Source organism: Mesoplodon mirus (assembly GCF_964341445.2).
Source record: "Mesoplodon mirus genome assembly, chromosome: 7".
Lineage (NCBI taxonomy): Eukaryota > Metazoa > Chordata > Mammalia > Artiodactyla > Ziphiidae > Mesoplodon > Mesoplodon mirus.
The window spans coordinates 56124463-56143157 of record NC_138983.1 but is presented as its reverse complement, the minus strand read 5'-3'; the positions used below and the strand labels follow the sequence as shown (position 1 = coordinate 56143157).

General features: G+C 38.8%; 2 protein-coding genes across 3 annotated transcripts in view; one reads left to right on the top strand and one right to left on the bottom strand.

Annotated features, from left to right (window-relative positions):
* Positions 1-9407, bottom strand: part of C2CD3 (C2 domain containing 3 centriole elongation regulator) — a 128065-nt gene extending 118658 nt beyond the window's left edge. Inside the window, exons 1-3 of the mRNA XM_082626709.1 lie at positions 9163-9407; positions 6492-6761; positions 3776-3933 (exon numbers count right to left, since the gene is read on the bottom strand). Coding sequence (XP_082482835.1) covers positions 3776-3933; positions 6492-6761; positions 9163-9217 — 483 coding nt within the window. The 5' untranslated portion in view covers positions 9218-9407. The remainder of the gene's footprint in view (positions 1-3775; positions 3934-6491; positions 6762-9162) is intronic.
* Positions 9408-9701: 294 nt separating this feature from the next.
* The window catches only part of PPME1 (protein phosphatase methylesterase 1), a 74501-nt gene continuing 65507 nt past the window's right edge, over positions 9702-18695 (top strand). The window contains exon 1 of one of the 2 annotated variants that reach the window (XM_082626714.1): positions 9702-9934. In XM_082626714.1, coding sequence (XP_082482840.1) covers positions 9834-9934 — 101 coding nt within the window. In that variant the 5' untranslated portion in view covers positions 9702-9833. The remainder of the gene's footprint in view (positions 9935-18695) is intronic. The other variant, XM_082626713.1, reaches the window with a different exon arrangement.

Genomic DNA, 18695 nt, shown 5'->3' with positions numbered 1-18695 from the left:
TACATATCTATCTCTATTTAATAAAAACAAAAAAATTAAATGAAATAAAACATGTAGTGCCTAACATGTGGTAGGCATGCATATAATAAGTGTTGCTAATGGGAATTCCCTGGCGGTCGAGTGGTTAGGACTCCGTGCTCTCACTGCCAAGGGCCTGGGGTTCAATCCCTGGTCGGGGAACTAAGATCCCAAAAGCAATGTGGTGTGGCCAAAAAAATAAATGTTGCTAAAAAAGTTATCAGCATGAATTCCTTCAATGTTATCCATCTCAAAATGTTTCTCCTCTTTCCCTCCTTGTTATAATTCCTCCATTCCAAAGGTAACCACTATCAGTTGTGTTCTTAATAGAAATTCATTCCCATCTAATTCTCTTCATGACCTTACTTGCTCAATTATCCTCTTTTATTTTCAAAATCTTTCTTCACTTGCTTTTCTCTTGGTCTACAAAACAAATCAGGTCTCCTATACTCTAAAAGAGGCTCAGCAAACTCATTCTGTAAAGGGGCAGAGGGTAAATATTTTAGGCTTTATTGCACATTCTTCTTTTTTAAAGTGACCCTTTAAACATATAAAAACCATTTTTAGTTAGAAGGCCAGATTTAGTCCACTGGGCAAAGTATGCCAACTCCTCTTCTAAAGTAGCAACAAACGCCTCAATTCTGCTACCCACTATCAATACTTTCCTCTCCAATTCAAGTAGATTTGGCATGTCCCTGTCATGTGCCTAAGTACCATGTTAAGTGCTTCCATATTTTTTTCATATCATTTAATTCCTACAAAAATGCCGTATGGTAGAAGTTATTATCTTCATCTTATAAAATAGGATACTGAAGCTCAGAGAGTACAAATGAACACCAGAAATGTTTTCATAACCAGTTTTTCCATGCCCAAGTCTTATGCTATTTCCATTAGGTCACACTACGTCTCCCTCTCTTCGCTGCCATTTATGTGGGAAACAGAGAGAAATCTCTAACTGTTATTTCTACTTCTTCACTGTAATTACTACTTATTTACTTATTCCATAATCTTTCAAAATCTGACCTCTGTCTCCAAGGCTCTATTAAAACAGTTCTCTAAAGAACCCAATGACATTTAAATAAAAAACATACAAGTATTATCGTATCAACTGACATTTAAATAAGGGGGGAAAAAGATGCACCACCTTAGAAAACAGTCCAGTAGTTCCTCAAAGTTAAACATACTTACCATATGACCACAATTCTACGCCTAAGTATATACCCAAGAGAACTGAAAGCATCTGTTCACAAAAAATTTGTATGCAAATGTTCATAGCAGCATTATTCATAAAAGTCAGAAAGTGGAAACAGTCCTAATGTCCATCAACTGAAGAATGGATAAACAACATGTGCTATAATATATCCATACAATGGAATATTATTTAGCTATAATAAGGAATAAACTACTGATTCATGCTACAACATGGATGAACCTTGAAAACATTATGCCAACTGAAAGAAGCCAGATACAAAAGGTCACATATTATATTACATCATTTATTTGAAATGTCCAGAATAGGCAATATATAGAGACAGAAGGTAGATTAGTGGTTGCCAGGGGTTGGGGAAAGGTAAAAAGGGGAATGACTACTAATGGGTATAGTGTTTCTTCTTGGGGTGATAAAATGCTCTGGAATTAGATAATCGTGATGATTGTACAATCTTGTGAATACACTAAAAAATACTGAACTGTATACTTTAAAAGGGTGAATTTTATGGCATATGAATCATATCTCATTTTTTTATATAGGGAAAAAACCTACCTAGAATTATACACTCCAACTGTTTTGTTTTTTTTTTGCAGTACATGGGCCTCTCACTGTTGTGGCCTCTCCCGTTGCGGAGGACAGGCTCCAGACGCGCAGGCTCAGTGGCCATGGCTCACGGGCCCAGCCGCTCCATGGCATGTGGGATCTTCCCGGACTGGGGCACGAACCCGTGTCCCCTGCATCAGCAGGCGGACTCTCAACCACTGCGCCACCAGGGAAGCCCCCAACTGTTTTTATTTTCCCTTGTTTTTTTTTCCCCAGTCATTAATCATATGTATATATGTGGGTATAATTTTAATTCTCTTTTGTCATTAATCCAAAATAATTTTCCATGTTGCTACACAATCATAACTATATAATTTTATCTTTTATGGAAACAAAATAGTCCACTAATAGATGATTTAAATATCATTGAATAAACTGTTTTCATTTTTTCAATATTAAAAGTGCATTTCCAGGGCTTCCCTGGTGGCGCAGTGGTTGAGAGCCCACCTGCTGATGCAGGGGACACGGGTTCGTGCCCCGGTCCGGGAAGATCCCACATGCCACGGAGTGGCTGGGCCCGTGAACCATGGCCGCTGAGCCTGCGTGTCCGGAGCCTGTGCTCCGCAACAGGAGAGGCCACAACAGTGAGAGGCCCGTGTACCCCCCCCCAAAAAAAAGTGCATTTCCATAACCAGTCCAAAGCATATAACTTTCCTCTCTTTTTATGGTATTTCCTTAATATAAGACCCCAGGGGTAGAATTATTGAGGTAAATGATATATGCTAATTATTATGGCTCTTGAAACATAATGCCAAACTGTTTTTGCAGGTCTAATGCAAATCTGTGCCATTATCAGAAAAGGAGGAGTAAACCAGTCCCATTTTACCATGAAGTTACCACCATAAGGTGCCACTATCTTTCAATATATTATAAATAAAAATATGATAAATAGAATATAGAAAATGTTCAGTTCTTTTACTTAGTTAAATCTATTTCTGGACTTTATTCTCTTCCTTTGACAATTATGTGCTTGTGGTTTTATAATAGGTTCTTACATCTGGTAATGTTATATGTTCTTTCCTCATCTTTTTTGAACTGTTTTCTTAAATACCTGCTTAAATTTCTATACATATTTTAGAATACATTTGACAAGGTATAAATTTCTCAAGGATTTGAATATTCAGAATTCTCTAGGAAGAATTCCCAGAGTCTCCCTCAGAAAGAGACCCTTCTATGTTCTTTCCCACCATCCTGTACATATCTATAGTATATGTGTATCAGTATCACACTGCATTCTACTTGTTACTCTCTTCTATTTCCTCCTACCTGACTTTGGAAAACTAACTGAAAGGCCCATCTCTTATCTTTGTATCTTAAGTTAGTGGCACATAACAGCATATCAAAAAAATGTAGGCTGAATCAATGAATGAACAATCAACAACTGGTTATGGAGATGCACTTCTAATACTGAAAAAATGAAAACAGTGTATTCAACAATATTAAAATTGTAGTCTATTGACTCATTTAAGATACTACTTAAATGAGTCAAACAAGCCATTACTGCTTGGCACTATGTTAGGAGCTGTGGGAAAAACAAAGAAAGTAGAAAACACTGTCCTGTCTCCCAGGGAATCTAGAAACTAAAAGGAAGGGAAATTAAAGGGAAACTACAAATACAAAATTTTGGAGACTATGTAGGATTATAACTGAACAATGATCATGTAATTCATGTTATTCTGAATTTAATAAAAAGTACCGAGAAGAATGAGTGCAGTAGGAGCTGCAAAGGTCTCTTGGAACTTGAGATGGGCAGCAAAGAACTAAGAGGATATGGATAAGTGGGAAATAAGTACATGACAGTCTGGGTAAAAACATGAACAAAAGCATGAAGTGGGAATTTGCATGGTATGTGGGAGTCACGTACCTACCCATTCTACAAACAGACTCAACTATTTGTGCCCCCAAAGTTTTATTCTATGTAGCAGATAATTATAATATTTTTACCTGGAGTTCTCCAAGTTTCTTAGATGTTGGTGAAACAATGGTAAAAAATCCATTGATGTGATGGGTTGGAGAAAGCTGGGCTAGTCCACTGATCTGAACTCTACCAACCGGAAGATGTTCAAGTTTGGTGATTACTTCCAGCACCAGCACAGCCATATCTAATCAGAAACAATTACAACATAGGCAGACATTTTTCATTTACTTTTTTTTTGGAAGTGGGAAGAGTAATATACATTACAAAATTTTTTTACTTAAAAGAATCATTTTATTTTCAAATAAACTATGCACTTACCATATCATTCGGGGGTGTGGAAGAGTGAACCCAAGATCAAAAGAACAAAGTTTCAGAGAAAAGCAATGACAAATAACTCGAATGGAGAAAAAAATTACATAAAAATATGTAGAATATCAAGTATTTGATAAGGAAAATACCTTTAAGAGAGTATATATATATATTTTACATATTTGGCAAGGACTCAGACTTTAGTTTTGAAATAAAGACGCAACAATAAAAAAATTCTCGGGCTTCCCTGGTGGCGCAGTGGTTGAGAGTCTGCCTGCCGATGCAGGGGACACAGGTTTGTGCCCCGGTCCGGTAAGATCCCACATGCCGCAGAGCGGCTAGGCCCGTGAGCCATGGCCACTGAGCCTGCGCGTCCGGAGCCTGTGCTCCACAACGGGAGAGGCCGCAGCAGTGAGAGGCCCGCGTACCGCAAAAAAAAAAAAAAGAAAAAAATTCTCAGTTTTTAAATTCTCACCATTTCTAGTTTTGAACTGGACAAAGGGCATCTCTTGTATAGATGCATGGGTTGGTTCCTGCCTCTCAGGAGTATTTTACTGCTTATTTCTCAATAATATCTGGAACACTGAAAGGCTGAGAGCACTTAGAACTAAAAGGAATGGAAATAAACTCCTTAACTGTATTCGTCAATTGGTTGCTTAGACTTAACACCTTCATGGTCCTAATTTACAGCAGAAATAAAATGCATGCATATGCAATCTGAGATTATTTCAGGACAGTGTAACTTCTGAATATTTTCTTACCAAAGTTGAGAAAGTGGTTCATTTTCACCCTTTGTTCAATGCTGTAGTGAAAAGAGTACTGGATTTACAATTAGAAGATTTGTGATTGTGTTGTGGCTCCAACATTCACAAGCTACTGCTCTGTAAGCCACAGCTGTCTATAAAATAGGCATCATAATACCTATATCATGGCTGTGTGAGGAATGGGAGTATTGCAAGTAAAACTCATAGCACAGTATCCTTTTACATGGCAGTTGCTTAATGGTTGTTATATGACTTTAGGCAACTTACTTAACATATCACCATCCCTGTCTTACCTAATCATGCAAGTTCTCTGAAAATTCTATGAGCTAATATGTGTAAAAGTGCTTTGCAGACTATAAAATAACGTGCATATATAGAATAAGGGAAATGTACCAACATTTGTTGGTTATTTACTAACAGCCAGGCTCACCCATGTCTCATTTATTTTCTTAATGAAATATCTCTGTGTATCTTTTAAAAGTTCTTATCACTTTCTACCTACTATTGTAACTAAACTTCTTTGTGCATTTAGTTAGAATTAGATACCATTCTGATTTTTTTGATTCATTTTTGTAATCTCCACAGTGTCTAGCACAACGTCTAGCACATGCAAAGTGTTCAATACATATTTTTTGAATAACTGAACTTTTTTTCTTTATATTTTGATGTCTTCAAAATTTTCCTCTTGAAAGAATGCAAACTTAAGGACAAGTTAATCTTTTTTTTTTTTTTTTTTTTTTTTTTGTGGTACGCGGGCCTCTCACTGTTGTGGCCTCTCCCGTTGCGGAGCACAGGCTCCGGACACGCAGGCTCAGCAGCCATGGCTCATGGGCCCAGCCACTCCACGGCACATGGGATCTTCCCGGACCGGGGCACGAACCCGTGTCCCCTGCATCGACAGGCGGACTCTCAACCACTGCACCACCAGGGAAGCCCAGTTAATCTTTAATTCACCTCTGGCTCTCCGGTATTCTTAGCCCAACAATATTTACATGATAAATGTTTAATTTTTACTGACTTGAACTGAATTGATTTGATAAGTCTACCATCCAAAATGTGTTTATATGAAAACTTGACCTGAATAGAGAAATAACACAGTACATTCAGAATGTTTTCCTTTAACAGAAATGAAGAAATTTTGGCTCCTGGTTCCAGTAGAGGGATCCTCCCTTCTCTGAAAACCTGTACTACAGTTGGCATTTAGCATGTATTATCTTGTATTATTGGTAAATTTTATATCTATATCATCTTTCCTTGAGCATAATGTAAGTCCCAGAGTAGAGACTACAGTTATTCCTTAAAGAAGCATGGTGTGGTGACAAGTGCATGAGTTTTGGTGTCAGAGAGAAGTGGGTTCAAATCCTAGTTTGGCCATTTGTCAACTATTTAACCTTATAGAGGATTCATTTTATTTCTCTGAACTTCAGTTTCATTGTCTATAAAACAGAGAAAATATCTATCTTGCAGGGTTATTAAAGGTTAGAAATAATATGTATCAACTAGTAGCACATAGTATACTCTCAATAATGGTGGCTATTATAAAACCTCTTTGACTCCTCAATAATTAACAATGCCATAGATACTAAGTACACAATAATACCTATTGTTAACAACATAATCACATGCTTCTTATTAGGCCTACAGTTGAAATGATAAGACAAAAAGATACCTGTTAGATAAGAGGTAAACTGCTTTGGACCACAGCGAATAGCATAACGTGTAGTTGTTCTAACAGCTTTTGGTTCGGTCTGCAATGCATCCCTGGGACAAAAGAGTGTTCCTTCTGATGTTTCTCCCCACCATCTCACTCGAACAAGTACACAAGCAGGAGGCTTTGTAATCTTCCATATGACTTTATTAACAGTAAGTTTCAGAAAGCAGCGTAGCTGGCCTTCAACCAGGGGTGGTAGGCTTGTAGATGGAGAAATGTCACTTAAACCTGTGGAGGAATCCAAGAATACTAAGTCGAAATTTAGTCTAAATACAGAAAACACATAATCTGCTTTTTGAATGAAAACACACAAACATTTTCGTCTCTACAGAGAGAAGACTTATTCTATTTATTCTAATACATGAGAAGTAACTAGCAAACCAGACCATAGAATAAGCTATCTGGTCACTTAAGCCATCCTGACAACTAGTTAGTATTCAGGATTTGATTCAGGTTATTGTAAGTAAAGAACATACCAACACAAACTCCTCTTTAACTGAAAGATATTAAATGAAAAATACAAATACAATGATACAGTATACAGGTTTAAAAAAATCTATGAAGTAGTTGAAATTTTTCTTCCAAGTACTGTTGTTCTGATTATTGTAATGTCCAGTTTTTAAGATATGTTATCTTTACCTACTTCTCTTACTTTAAAACCATCACTAAACATAAAACAGCAACAACTCCTGTCAATCAGTTCTCAAATGAAGTCTACACTTTACAACTCAGCACCTCAAGACCACCTTAAACTGTGTCTTTTCTTCCTGCTGATATCACACAATGAGGACAGAAACTATCATCTTCAGATTATGCCATTATCTTTTAGCACAGTGCTGGGTTCATAATATTTATGGCTTTTAGACAGATAATAAAATGTAAATGAGGCAATTCATCATGGCTTTCTATAAAGCTTTCCTTTAATGACCCTGATTGTCTTCTATTCACGGTATCTTCTAACCATGACTTAGAGGAGATTTAAGAAGTCATTCCAATATTACACACACCTTTCTAGTCCTCTCACTTTTCCCTGGGGAGTGGTCATGCCTCACAAGAAAAAAATATACTGGAGTCTATCAGATCAGGAATTTATATAACTAATTCTTTGGATTTCTAAAGTGAACAGCCTCTCTGCTTTCTTTAGTGAAGACAAGACCCACCATAATCATTACGGATAACTAGTTTCAATATAAAAATTATACACAGGTGTGTACATGAGTACTACAGTATATGCACATGGTATAATGAGAACGACATTCTTATGTTATTTCTACTTTGATTTTCCTCCTATCAACCAAATATGCTTGACTGGTTTGACATAGGCAGCACCAGCACTGAACACTTCCACACTTCTGTTTCATATCCTCCCATCATTCCTGGAAAGGCATTGCCTCAAAACTGCCTTAGTTACCTTTAAACAGTTTGGATAAGGTTTATTCCCAGACTGCAACTTTAGTCCTCAATCCAATGGCCTAATGCACTATCACCATTCCTAATACCTCTTTGCCTATACTATAAAATGCAGTCACCCAGTTTTTGTTTTGTTTTGAGGCAGCCCTGTAGAGATTCCATTACATTTCATCATCTGCCCTGGGTTCCCAGGGTGACTGTTCTTGCTGCAGCTCACATTTCCCTGGTCTCTTCATAAGCTTCCTTCTTTTTGAGCAGACTAACCTGATGAGGTCCTCTTGCTACACACTCTTCCATCATCTCAAATCCTTCAGAGATCTTCATGCCCTAACCCCCCCACCCCACTTCAACCCTACCACACCGTCACTCCCCAGTCTTTCTTCCTCTCTCCTCCACAACTATCTTTTCCCTACTCCCACCTGTAGCCCTTCATGATTCATGACTGTCTCATGCTTCAGTCATTCAATTAACATTTACTAAGTCCTGCTTCGTGTTAGTTCTTGGGGATTCAGTAATGTGTAAAACGTGATCCTTGCCTATTAGGATTATTGACATACTCTCCAACTTATTTTTCTTCCAGTTCTATGTGGACCTGCAAAGCTATACCTCCCCCCTCCCGTCCCCACACATTTAACTTTTATCAAAAACACCCCTAAGTCATGGGGATTTAAAGTACAGCACAGTGACTACAGTTAATGATAGTGTACTGTATATTTGAAAGTTGCTGAAGAGTAGATGTTAAAAGTTCTCTTCACAAGAAAAAAAAATGTAACTATGTATGATGTGGATGCTAATTAGACATGTGGTAATAATTTCGAAATATATACAAACATTATGTTGTACACCTGAAACTAACATAATGTTATATGTCAATTATACCTCAATTTTTAAAGAAGTAAAACCAAAACAAAACATTCCTACAATTTTTTTGTTCCCTTCCTCTGGAAGGGTCCCCTTTTAGCCCTCACTTCGTCCCATTTATTCACCCACTTTGCCCCCTACTCCAGCCCCTATATCCTTTCCATTCGCGGGAAGGCCAATTGACCTCTCTTTTAACCTTCTGATTCCCTGGTTCTTCTCCCTTCTCAATCCCTCTTTTTTTTTTTTTTTTTTTTTCTTTTAACAGGCGGCTGTGGGAGGTCTCCCTAGAATGCTTCGCGTCCTGCTCCCCCAACTCCGCCCAACTCCGCTTTCCTCAACCTTTGGTCGCTCATATTACCTCTCTTCTTGCGGCTACCGCCGCCCCCAGGCCCCTGGGCTTTCCGTTGTTTCATGACGAACCCCAGCTCTTCTTCACCAACTCAACTCCGGCCCCAGCACTTAAGCCGTACCCTCCCGCCATCCCTTCCCAAGGCGCTGGCGTTCCCCGGCAACCGGCGCCGCTGGGCAGCTTGGGAGGCAGGAAGAAAGCGGCTCTTCCTTTAACAGCCTCTAGGAAGCCATGAGAAAGGAAGGCGCCAAGACGCCTTCCCTCCAATAGACTACAACACCCAGGACGCTTTGCTACAGTACCTCTGCGGGTTGGACGCGGTCTCCTCCAGCTGCGCAAGCGCAAAGGGATAAGCCCTTTGAGGACTCCATTGCCCAGGGTGCATTGCCTTCAGTAACGCTTCTCTTTCCGGCGAGGGTCGTCGAGTTCTCCGCTTGGGGTCTGAGGGATCAGAAACTCCGTTACCCAGCTCCCTTTGTGGAGGCTGGTGCGCACTTCCGGTGGAAGCACTGGGGCGAGGGGGTGGAGTTTACGGAGCCGGTGGGCGGTGCTGCTGGTAGCTGGGTGCTATCCAAAGGCGACGGGGCGTCGCTAGGGGAGCGAGCTGTGTGACCGGTTGGGCCGCACTTAGCGTGGGACGAAGCTTCGGCTACTGTTCGACTGCCTGCGGCCTTCCCTTCATGTCGGCCCTCGAGAAGAGCATGCACCTCGGCCGCCTGCCCCCTCGCCCTCCTCTACCCGGCAGCGGGAGCAGTCAGAGCGGAGCCAAGATGCGAATGGGGTACGTAACCCGTACCCCTTCTCCCGAGAGGCCAGGCCCCGGCCATTGGAGAATGGTGTCTCTGGGCGTTTCGAGCGGCACGTCAAGGGAGGCTAAGGATAGGAGAGAATGTTGGCGGCGGCCTGGAGACGTTTAGATGAAGTAGAAGGCAGATCTGGGGACTAGGGGAGGCGCCAAGTCAGTGGAAATTGGAGAATAAATAGTATTGGAGGGAGAAGGGAATGAGGCAAAGATTGAGGAAGCTGAGAGGATAGTTTAAGATATGTAGGAGGCACCTCCAGAAGAAGGGGTGGAGGAGGTTTGAGAAAAGGGAGAAGAACGGTGACAAAGGTGGAGGGGAAATCTGCCAGGGATGGTTGAGGGAAATGGGAAACGACGGAAAGAAAAGTTGAGGGGAATTAGGAGAAGAACTCGGAAAAGATTTGGGAGGAGTAAATCTTTATCTAGTTTCTCTGAGAACTAGATAATAGAAAAAAGCTGTGGGAAACAGAGAACACCTGAGGCAGGGGTGGAGCGGAAAAGACAACCAGGGAGCAGAAGGTTCTAGAGAGAGTATCTAGGGGTGTAAGAGGCAGATTCTGGGAGTGAGGGAGTGACTTAGAGATTAAGTCTCTTAAGGGGTACTGAGAAAGTGTGGGGATTAAGGGGTACTGAGAAAGTGTGGGGAACAGGCCTAAGGTAAGATGGAGAACACAGCCAAGAAGACTGTTAGGGGTGATAGGAATGTGCTGAGAAGCGAGGGTAGGGAATAAGGGGAGGAGTGAGGAGGGAGAGGGCTGAGGGGCTTAGAGAGTAACCATGGGCTCCAGAGATTGAGAAATGACTAGGAATAGGGTCTAGTGAATGGCGTGCTGCAGAGGTAAGGTCTGGGAAGCTTAAAGAGGAAGATTTGGGAAATTGATTTTTGCTGGGCAAATAGGTCTGGTGGAAGCTATGTACTGATCTGATAAGATTCAATTAATGAAACACTGAGAGGAGCCACTTAAAATGTTTTGAGGGAATCCATCGTTTACTGGAATGGGAGGAGCTGTGTTGGCTTTTGGAATTTAGGTTGCTGAATGGCTTGGGCCAGGTTGGGGGATGCTAAGGTGTAGGAGAGAGAGTGTAATGAGTTGAACCTGGGAGAAGTAGAAGGCAGAGGTAATTGAACAGGCAGTTGGTTTTGAGGGGTATTTGTAGTATCAGGATTCTGGAGACTAGTGACTGAAAAGAGAAAAGGGGTAGGAAAAATACTTAGGTATGTGGTAGTCAAGAGTGTGTGTTTGGGATTCTAGAGATAGGTTGGTAGACATTCTTGGAATAAAGAGTAGAGAAGAAAAACCTTAGGTTCTGAAGATTAATATGTACAGAAACTGATCGAAAAGGAGATTTAGATAGGAGATACAATACTGTGAAAGCAGGTCCTAGGAATGAAGAGAAAGGAGAATCTTGTAAATTAAAACAGTGGAGTAGAGGGGTGGTGAGAATGGTTGGAAAAACTGGGGAAGGAAACTAAGAATTGAAGTGAAGACCTGACTATGAGACACAGTAGAAAACTGAGAAAACCTTGACAAGTGAAGATAGGTCGATGGATGCACAATACAAAGAGGTGGTAGAAGCCTACATGTAAGGTAAAATGAAGACCGTTTTGGCTTTGGAAGACAAAGGTAGGACTGTAACATGATTCAGGAGGATCTGGAAGCTGATCCATAGGAGATTTTTTGGGAAAATTAACCTGGACTATAAAATTAATGTAACGTTTATTGTTGATATGTATCTTAGTTGCCACCTTTCTTAAACTAAACTTTGATCTTTCAGTATTCCAGCACTCTTCTTTAAAATATATATAAAAATACTAGCTTTTTAATAACCATATATCCTTCAGATAAGTTAGAGCTTAGCTTCTCACTTTATCAGAAGTTCTCTGAAGATGAAGAACTGAAGAAAAATACTAAGAAAAAATAAAATCTACTGATTAGATTATTAGTAACTTAACCTCTTTAAATAGATGCTTTGGTCCTCTTAATTTAGGTTAACTGCTTATCCTGGAAGATAAAGTTCTTTAGAAGAATGCTTCTTTATAGTACTGTGAAGAGAAGAGCATATATTGGTGAATTTTATGTGGTCCTCAAGTAGCTTATTTTCCTGTATTTTTATTTTCTACTTCCTTATTGGAACATAGACATGCCTCATGTAAGCCTAATGTTAATGATAATATAGACTGTCTCCTCCCCTAGAATCATAAAGCTGGAAGAGAGTCTCTGAGACCTATTGTTTTTTTTGGATTCATAGTTGTTATCATTGGCAATACTTAATTTGAGTTGTGTATCTTATTCCTTTGCATATATCTTATTCCTTTGCATATACTCCAGGATTCAGTCTTCCTTTTTCCTCAGTCAGTCCTGGTTTATGAAGTCTCACTTCTACCAATTTCAAATCATCCTTCTTTATTTCTAACTTCTTCTCACTTGCTTTTTTTTTTTTTTTTTAAACTCTTTCTATCTTTTCCACTCCCCAGTCCATCTCTTACTCTCAGGTTGGACCTGTTCCTTTGACAGTTTCTTATATGACTTACTCTTTCACCTATTTTTCATAATCTCTTGCCTTCAGTTTCAGTAAACCTTATTTAGATGTGTTTGCATATTCAGGGTGGTTTTAAGTTTTTGGTTTTTCCTGAGTTTCCATAGTTTTGTTTTTCCAAATGGATTTAGTAATTCCAGAGTATTGCTGGATAAAGCAATAATAACAATTACTTTTTTTTTTTCTTTTTTTCTTTTTTTTTTTGAGTGAGTACTATGTGCCAGGCATTGTGATAGTAGCTTTATGTATGTTATTTCTCGGGTAAGGCCTGAAATCCTGGTTTTATTATTCCTTGATAGATGCCAGTAGATGATACCCAAAACAGTGGTTTTGAACTTTTTAATTAAAGCTTTTGGAGCTACTCTGATTTTAGAGCCCTACTTGCAACTGGTATTAGTCTGTTAGCGTTGCCATAACAAAAATACCATATTTTTTTTCTCAAGAGTTCTAGAGGCTGAGAAGTCCAAGATCAAGGCACCAGCAGATTCCATGTCTGGTGAGGACCACTTCTTGGTTCATAGATGGCAGTCTTCTCACTGTGTCCTTACATGTGGGAAGGAAGAAGAGAGCGCTGTGGGGTCTCTTTTATAAGGGTACTAATCATATTTATGAAGGCTACACCCTCATGACCTTATCACCTCCCAAAAGCTCCACCTTCAAATAATGTAGAGGTTATTGGAGATTAGGATTTAAAGTGAATTTTGGGGGGCACAGACTTTCAGTCTATAACACCTGGTGTGCTTGAGGGTGTTTTTATTTTATTTTATTTTTTTATATATTTTTTAATTTTTAAATTTAATTTTATTTATTTTTTATACAACAGGTTCTTATTAGTCATCAGTTTTTTTTTTTGTTTTTTTTTTTTTTTGCGGTATGCGGGCCTCTCACTGTTGTGGCCTCCCCCGTTGCGGAGCACAGGCTCCGGATGCGCAGGCCCAGCGGCCATGGCTCACGGGCCCAGCCGCTCCGCGGCATATGGGATCCTCCCAGACCGGGGCACGAACCCGTATCCCCTGCATCGGCAGGCGGACTCTCAACCACTGCGCCACCAGGGAGGCCCTAGTCATCAGTTTTATACACATCAGTGTATACATGTCAATCCCAATCGCCCAATTCATCATACCACGATCCCCACCTGCGGCTTTCCCCACTTGGTTTCCATATGTTTGTTCTCTACATCTGTGTCTCACCTTCTGCCCTGCAAACCGGTTCATCTGTACCATTTTTCTAGGTTCCACATAAATGCGTTAATATACACCGTTTGTTTTTCTCTTTCTGACTTACTTCACTCTGTATGACAGTCTCATGATCCATCCACATCTCAGCAAATGACCCAATTTCGTTCATTTTTATGGCTGAGTAATATTCCATTATATATATGTACCACAACTTCTTTATCCATTCGTCTGTCGATGGGCATTTAGGTTGCTTCCATGACCTGGCTATGGTAAATAGTGCTGCAGTGAACATTGGGGTGCATGTGTCTTTTTGAATTATGGTTTTCTCTGGGTATATATGGTTTTCTCTGGGATTGCTGGATCTTATGGTAATTCTATTTTTAGTCTTTTAGGGAACCTCCTTACTGTTCTCCATAGTGGCTGTATCAATTTACATTCCCACCAACAGTGCAAGAGGGTTCCCTTTTCTCCACACCCTCTCCAGCATTTGTTGTTTGTAGATTTTCTGATGATTCCCATTCTAACTGGTGTGAGGTGATATCTCATTGTAGTTTTGATTTTCATTTCTCTAGTAATTAGTGATGTTGAGCAGCTTTTCATGTGCTTCTTGGCCATCTGTATGTCTTCTTTGGAGAAATGTCTGTTTAGGTCTTCTGCCCATTTTTGTATTGGGTTGTTTGTTTCTTTAATATTGAGCTGCATGAGTTGTTTATATATTTTGGAGATTAATCCTTTGTCCATTGACTCGTTTGCAAATATTTTCTCCCATTCTGAGGGTTGTCTTTTCATCTTGTTTATGGTTTCCTTTGCTGTGCAAAAGCTTTGAAGTTTCATTAGGTCCCATTTGTTTATTTTTGTTGAGGGTGTTTTTAAAATCACTACTTTAGTACATTCCATTACCATTTGAGAGACTATAAGTTATTAAAATCATTTGACCATTTTTCAACATGTTTTTGGTTCATCAATAGTACTGTTTCTATAATTATCTCTTACATTTTTATAGTGCTTTAACTGACATATATTAGTGCTTTTTTGTATTATTCCATGAGGTAAGTTAGGGCAAGGGTTAATATTTTCTCTTAATGAGGAAACTCAAATGTTCATTGACTTGCCTAGGATCACAGAATCATGAAGTGGCAGAAACAAGACTTCAGAAACCCAGACTTTAGATTTGTAGTCCGTTGTTGTTCTTGTTATTCCTTGGTGCAATGAGACTGGTGTTTGAAGTGATAATGATCTGAGTTTGAAGGCTAGCTTGAGTATTTATTTTAGTTAAGTCATTTAACCTCTCATAGTCTGTTTCTTATCTCTAAAACTGGGATACTTCTGCTTACCTTAGAGGGCTGTGAGAATGAGATAATATGTGAAAAGCAGTTATGCCTCCTGACACATAAGCTCTTAAGGAATGATAACTAGTAAATTATTATATGTTGAGAACAATGAGAAAGGCTCATTCTTTATGAAGTAGAAGCACTCCTTTCAGTATCTTATAATGTCAACTCTTTCCCCTCAAGCTGTGTATTTATTCATATCTGATCAGATAGTTTTTCATTCAACTTCTTAAGTTTATTACGGATATCAGGCCTCTTAGGAAGGCTTTAAGAGGCTGTTCACACAGATGGAGAAATAAAGGGCAAAGTGGAGTGATTTGCTCAAGGTCACATATTAAGTTACTAAAAAAATTAAATCTTCATGTATCTGTTTATGTTGATTATCAATTTCAAAAAATTAAGTTATAATTCACATACCATAGAATTCACCCTTTCAGAATATACAGTTCAATGATTTCTAGTATGTTCAAGGTTGTACAATCATCAGCACTAATTCCAGAACATTTTCATCATCCCATAAGGAAACTACTTACCTGTTAGCAGTTACTCCCCCTTCCCCTAGCCCCTGGCAACCATTAATCTATTTTCTGTCTCCATGAATTTGCCTATTCTGGAGATATGTAAATAAAACCATACAGTACGTGGCCTTTTGTGACTGGCTTCTTTCACTTAGCATAATGTTTTCAAGTTTCATCTATGTGGTAGCATGTATCAGTACTTCATTTTTTTTTTTTTTGGCTGAATTATATTCCATTGTGTAGGTATACCACAATTTATTTAGTCATTTATCAGTTGCTGGACACTTGGGTTGTTTCCAGTGTTTTGCTATTATGAATAATGCTGCTGTGAATATTCACATGCAGAGCTCTATGTGGAAATAATGTTTGCATTTCCTTGGATAATTACCTAAGAAAGGAATTGCTGGGCCATATGGTAAATTTATGTATAACTTTTTAAGAAACTGCCAAATTGTTTTCTGGAGTGGCTCTTTGAAGCTTTTTATGTATCAGGGATATTTTTTTCCATATAAGTGTTAAAAATATTTTTCCAAGTTGCCTTTTTACTTTGCTTATGATATTTTTTGCCATGTAAAAAAGTTGTTTTTAAATTTTAATGTACTCAGATCTATCTAGCAAAATCCATTGCTTCTGGATTTTGGATTGCAGAAAGACGTTTCCTTCTCCCAGGTTGTAAAACGATTCATATATTTTTCCCCCCAGGACCTGTATGCTTTGTTTTCTTGCATCCATCTTGTTTATCTTGATGTGCAAAGTGAGGAACAGATCTAATTTTATCTTTATCCATATGCTATCCAGTTGTTGTAACACAATTTATTAAAAAGTCCTTTTCCCATTATGTGAATTTCTCTTCTATAAAAATTAGTCCTTTTCCCCACTAGTTAAAATGACATTTTTATCATACACCAAATTTCTACATAGATTTGGGTCTGTTTATGAATTTTCTTTCCTTTTCCCTCGGCCTATTTATTTATGTGCCACCACTATGCTTTAAATTGGAGAGACATTATTATGTTTTAGTAACATAGATTTGGGTCTGTTTATGAATTTTCTTTCCTTTTCCCTCGGCCTATTTATTTATGTGCCACCACTATGCTTTAAATTGGAGAGACATTATTATGTTTTAGTAAATGGTAGAGGTAGCTTCCCCTTCATTCTTTTTCAGGGTTTTCCTGGCTCCTCTTACTTGTTTATTCTTACAAATAAACTTTCTAATCAACTAGACTAGTGCCTAATAGTGTTTTTATTGGCATTATATTAAATATGTAAATTAACTTAGAATAAACATTTTTATGATGTTGAGTCTTCCTTGAAGAAATATGTTTTTCAGTTTGTATAAATCCCTTTTGAAGGAAAAATATTTCAGATCCCAAGTACTAACATGTTATATTTAATGTTCTACATTATATTATGTAATGTAAACATAATGTTTAGCATTGTATTTAATGTTACTTAAATATGTACAAAATAAAACTAGGGATAAATTCCTGTGTATAGAGTAAATTCCATATTAGTCTTATATAATTATAAAACTCAACAGATTTACTATTTAAATACAACTAAACCTACAAAATTCCTCAAATTCACATTAACAATATTACATTAATGTGAAATAATCTAATTTTCTGTTAATAGCTTGTGATTTAAACAGAAATATTATGCATTGAAATAAGTAATATTTTTTATAAATAAGTTCAGAGTTGATTCAGTTATTCAACTGTATCAATCATGACCCAGGCTTTTTGTATCCTTTCTTTTTCCATCCTTAGAAATGTTGACTTTTCCTTCTCTTGCTTGTCACCTTATGGTTGCAGGATGGCTGCTGCAACTCCACTTGCACCTTACCTTTATTCTGTCTTTTTTTTTTTTGTGGTATGCGGGCCTCTCACTGTTGTGGCCTCCCCCGTTGCGGAGCACAGGCTCCGGACGCGCAGGCCCAGCGGCCATGGCTCACGGGCCCAGCCGCTCCGCGGCATATGGGATCCTCCCAGACCGGGGCACGAACCCGTATCCCCTGCATCGGCAGGCAGACTCTCAACCACTGCGCCACCAGGGAGGCCCTATTCTGTCTTTTTAAATAAAAAGGGAAGGAACAAGGGCAAAGACCTTTTCCTAGCTTAGCTTGTCCCTGTTTTTTTCCCCTAGAATGGGAAACTCCCCAGCAGGTTTTTCCCTTAAATCTCTTGGTCCAGAACTGGTTCACATGTACATCCTAAATCCAATCACTGGCAGTAGGGGATGGGATTACTATGACTGGTTTAGACCAATTCTGATTTATTCCTTTGGGCTGGAGGAAAGATAACAAAAGATCTCTACTAGCTACCGAAACAATTTGGAATTCTGTTAGGGAATACAGAGTGGTGGGAAGTGGGAAAGGAATGTCTGGAGTAGAGAGTAAACAGCATCTGTTCAGAGTCCTGACATTAACAAGTCGGGGAGACTAATCTGACTTCAAATTCCCTACTGTTTTCATTGCTGCACAGGTATAGGAAGTGATTTCTTTCTTTCCTTCCCCCCACCATTTCCTCTTTATGCCAGGTTTGAGCCGCTTGACCTGAGCACTTCTGAGTGAATGTCCGTTTTTCCATTTTGCTAGACTTATTGCCAGCAAATCTATTTCTCCAAAATTCAGTAATTGGAATTTTTTTTAACCTAATGAGCCTTTCTTGTCATGTTACTTGATGTCAGATTTGAGGAAACGCCTCTGGTTAGTGAGGGAAAACTTTTTCCTTCATGATGTGAAATAGTTTCTTGTAGAGAAGAAAGTTTTAAGTAATAGCACTATTAAGAGGACGGTCCACTTATATACCACACTTAGTTCTTGAAATACAGTATTGACAACTAGTCCCAAGCACATACTACCAATATAGTTGACCCTTGAACAACAGGGAGTTAGGGGTGCCCACTCTCCCCACAGTGGAAAATCCAGGTATAATTTACAGTTGACCCTCCATGTACCATGGTTCAATGTCTGGATTCAACCAACCTCCAATTGTGCTGTATTTACCATTACAATTGTGTAGTATTTACTATTCAAAAAAATCCTTGTGTAAATGGACCCATGCAGTTCATACTGTGTTGTTGAAGGGTCAAGTGTACTACACTACTACAATTGACGATTGGTTGAATTCATGTGTTTGAAATCTTGAATACAGAGGGCCCATGGATATGGAGG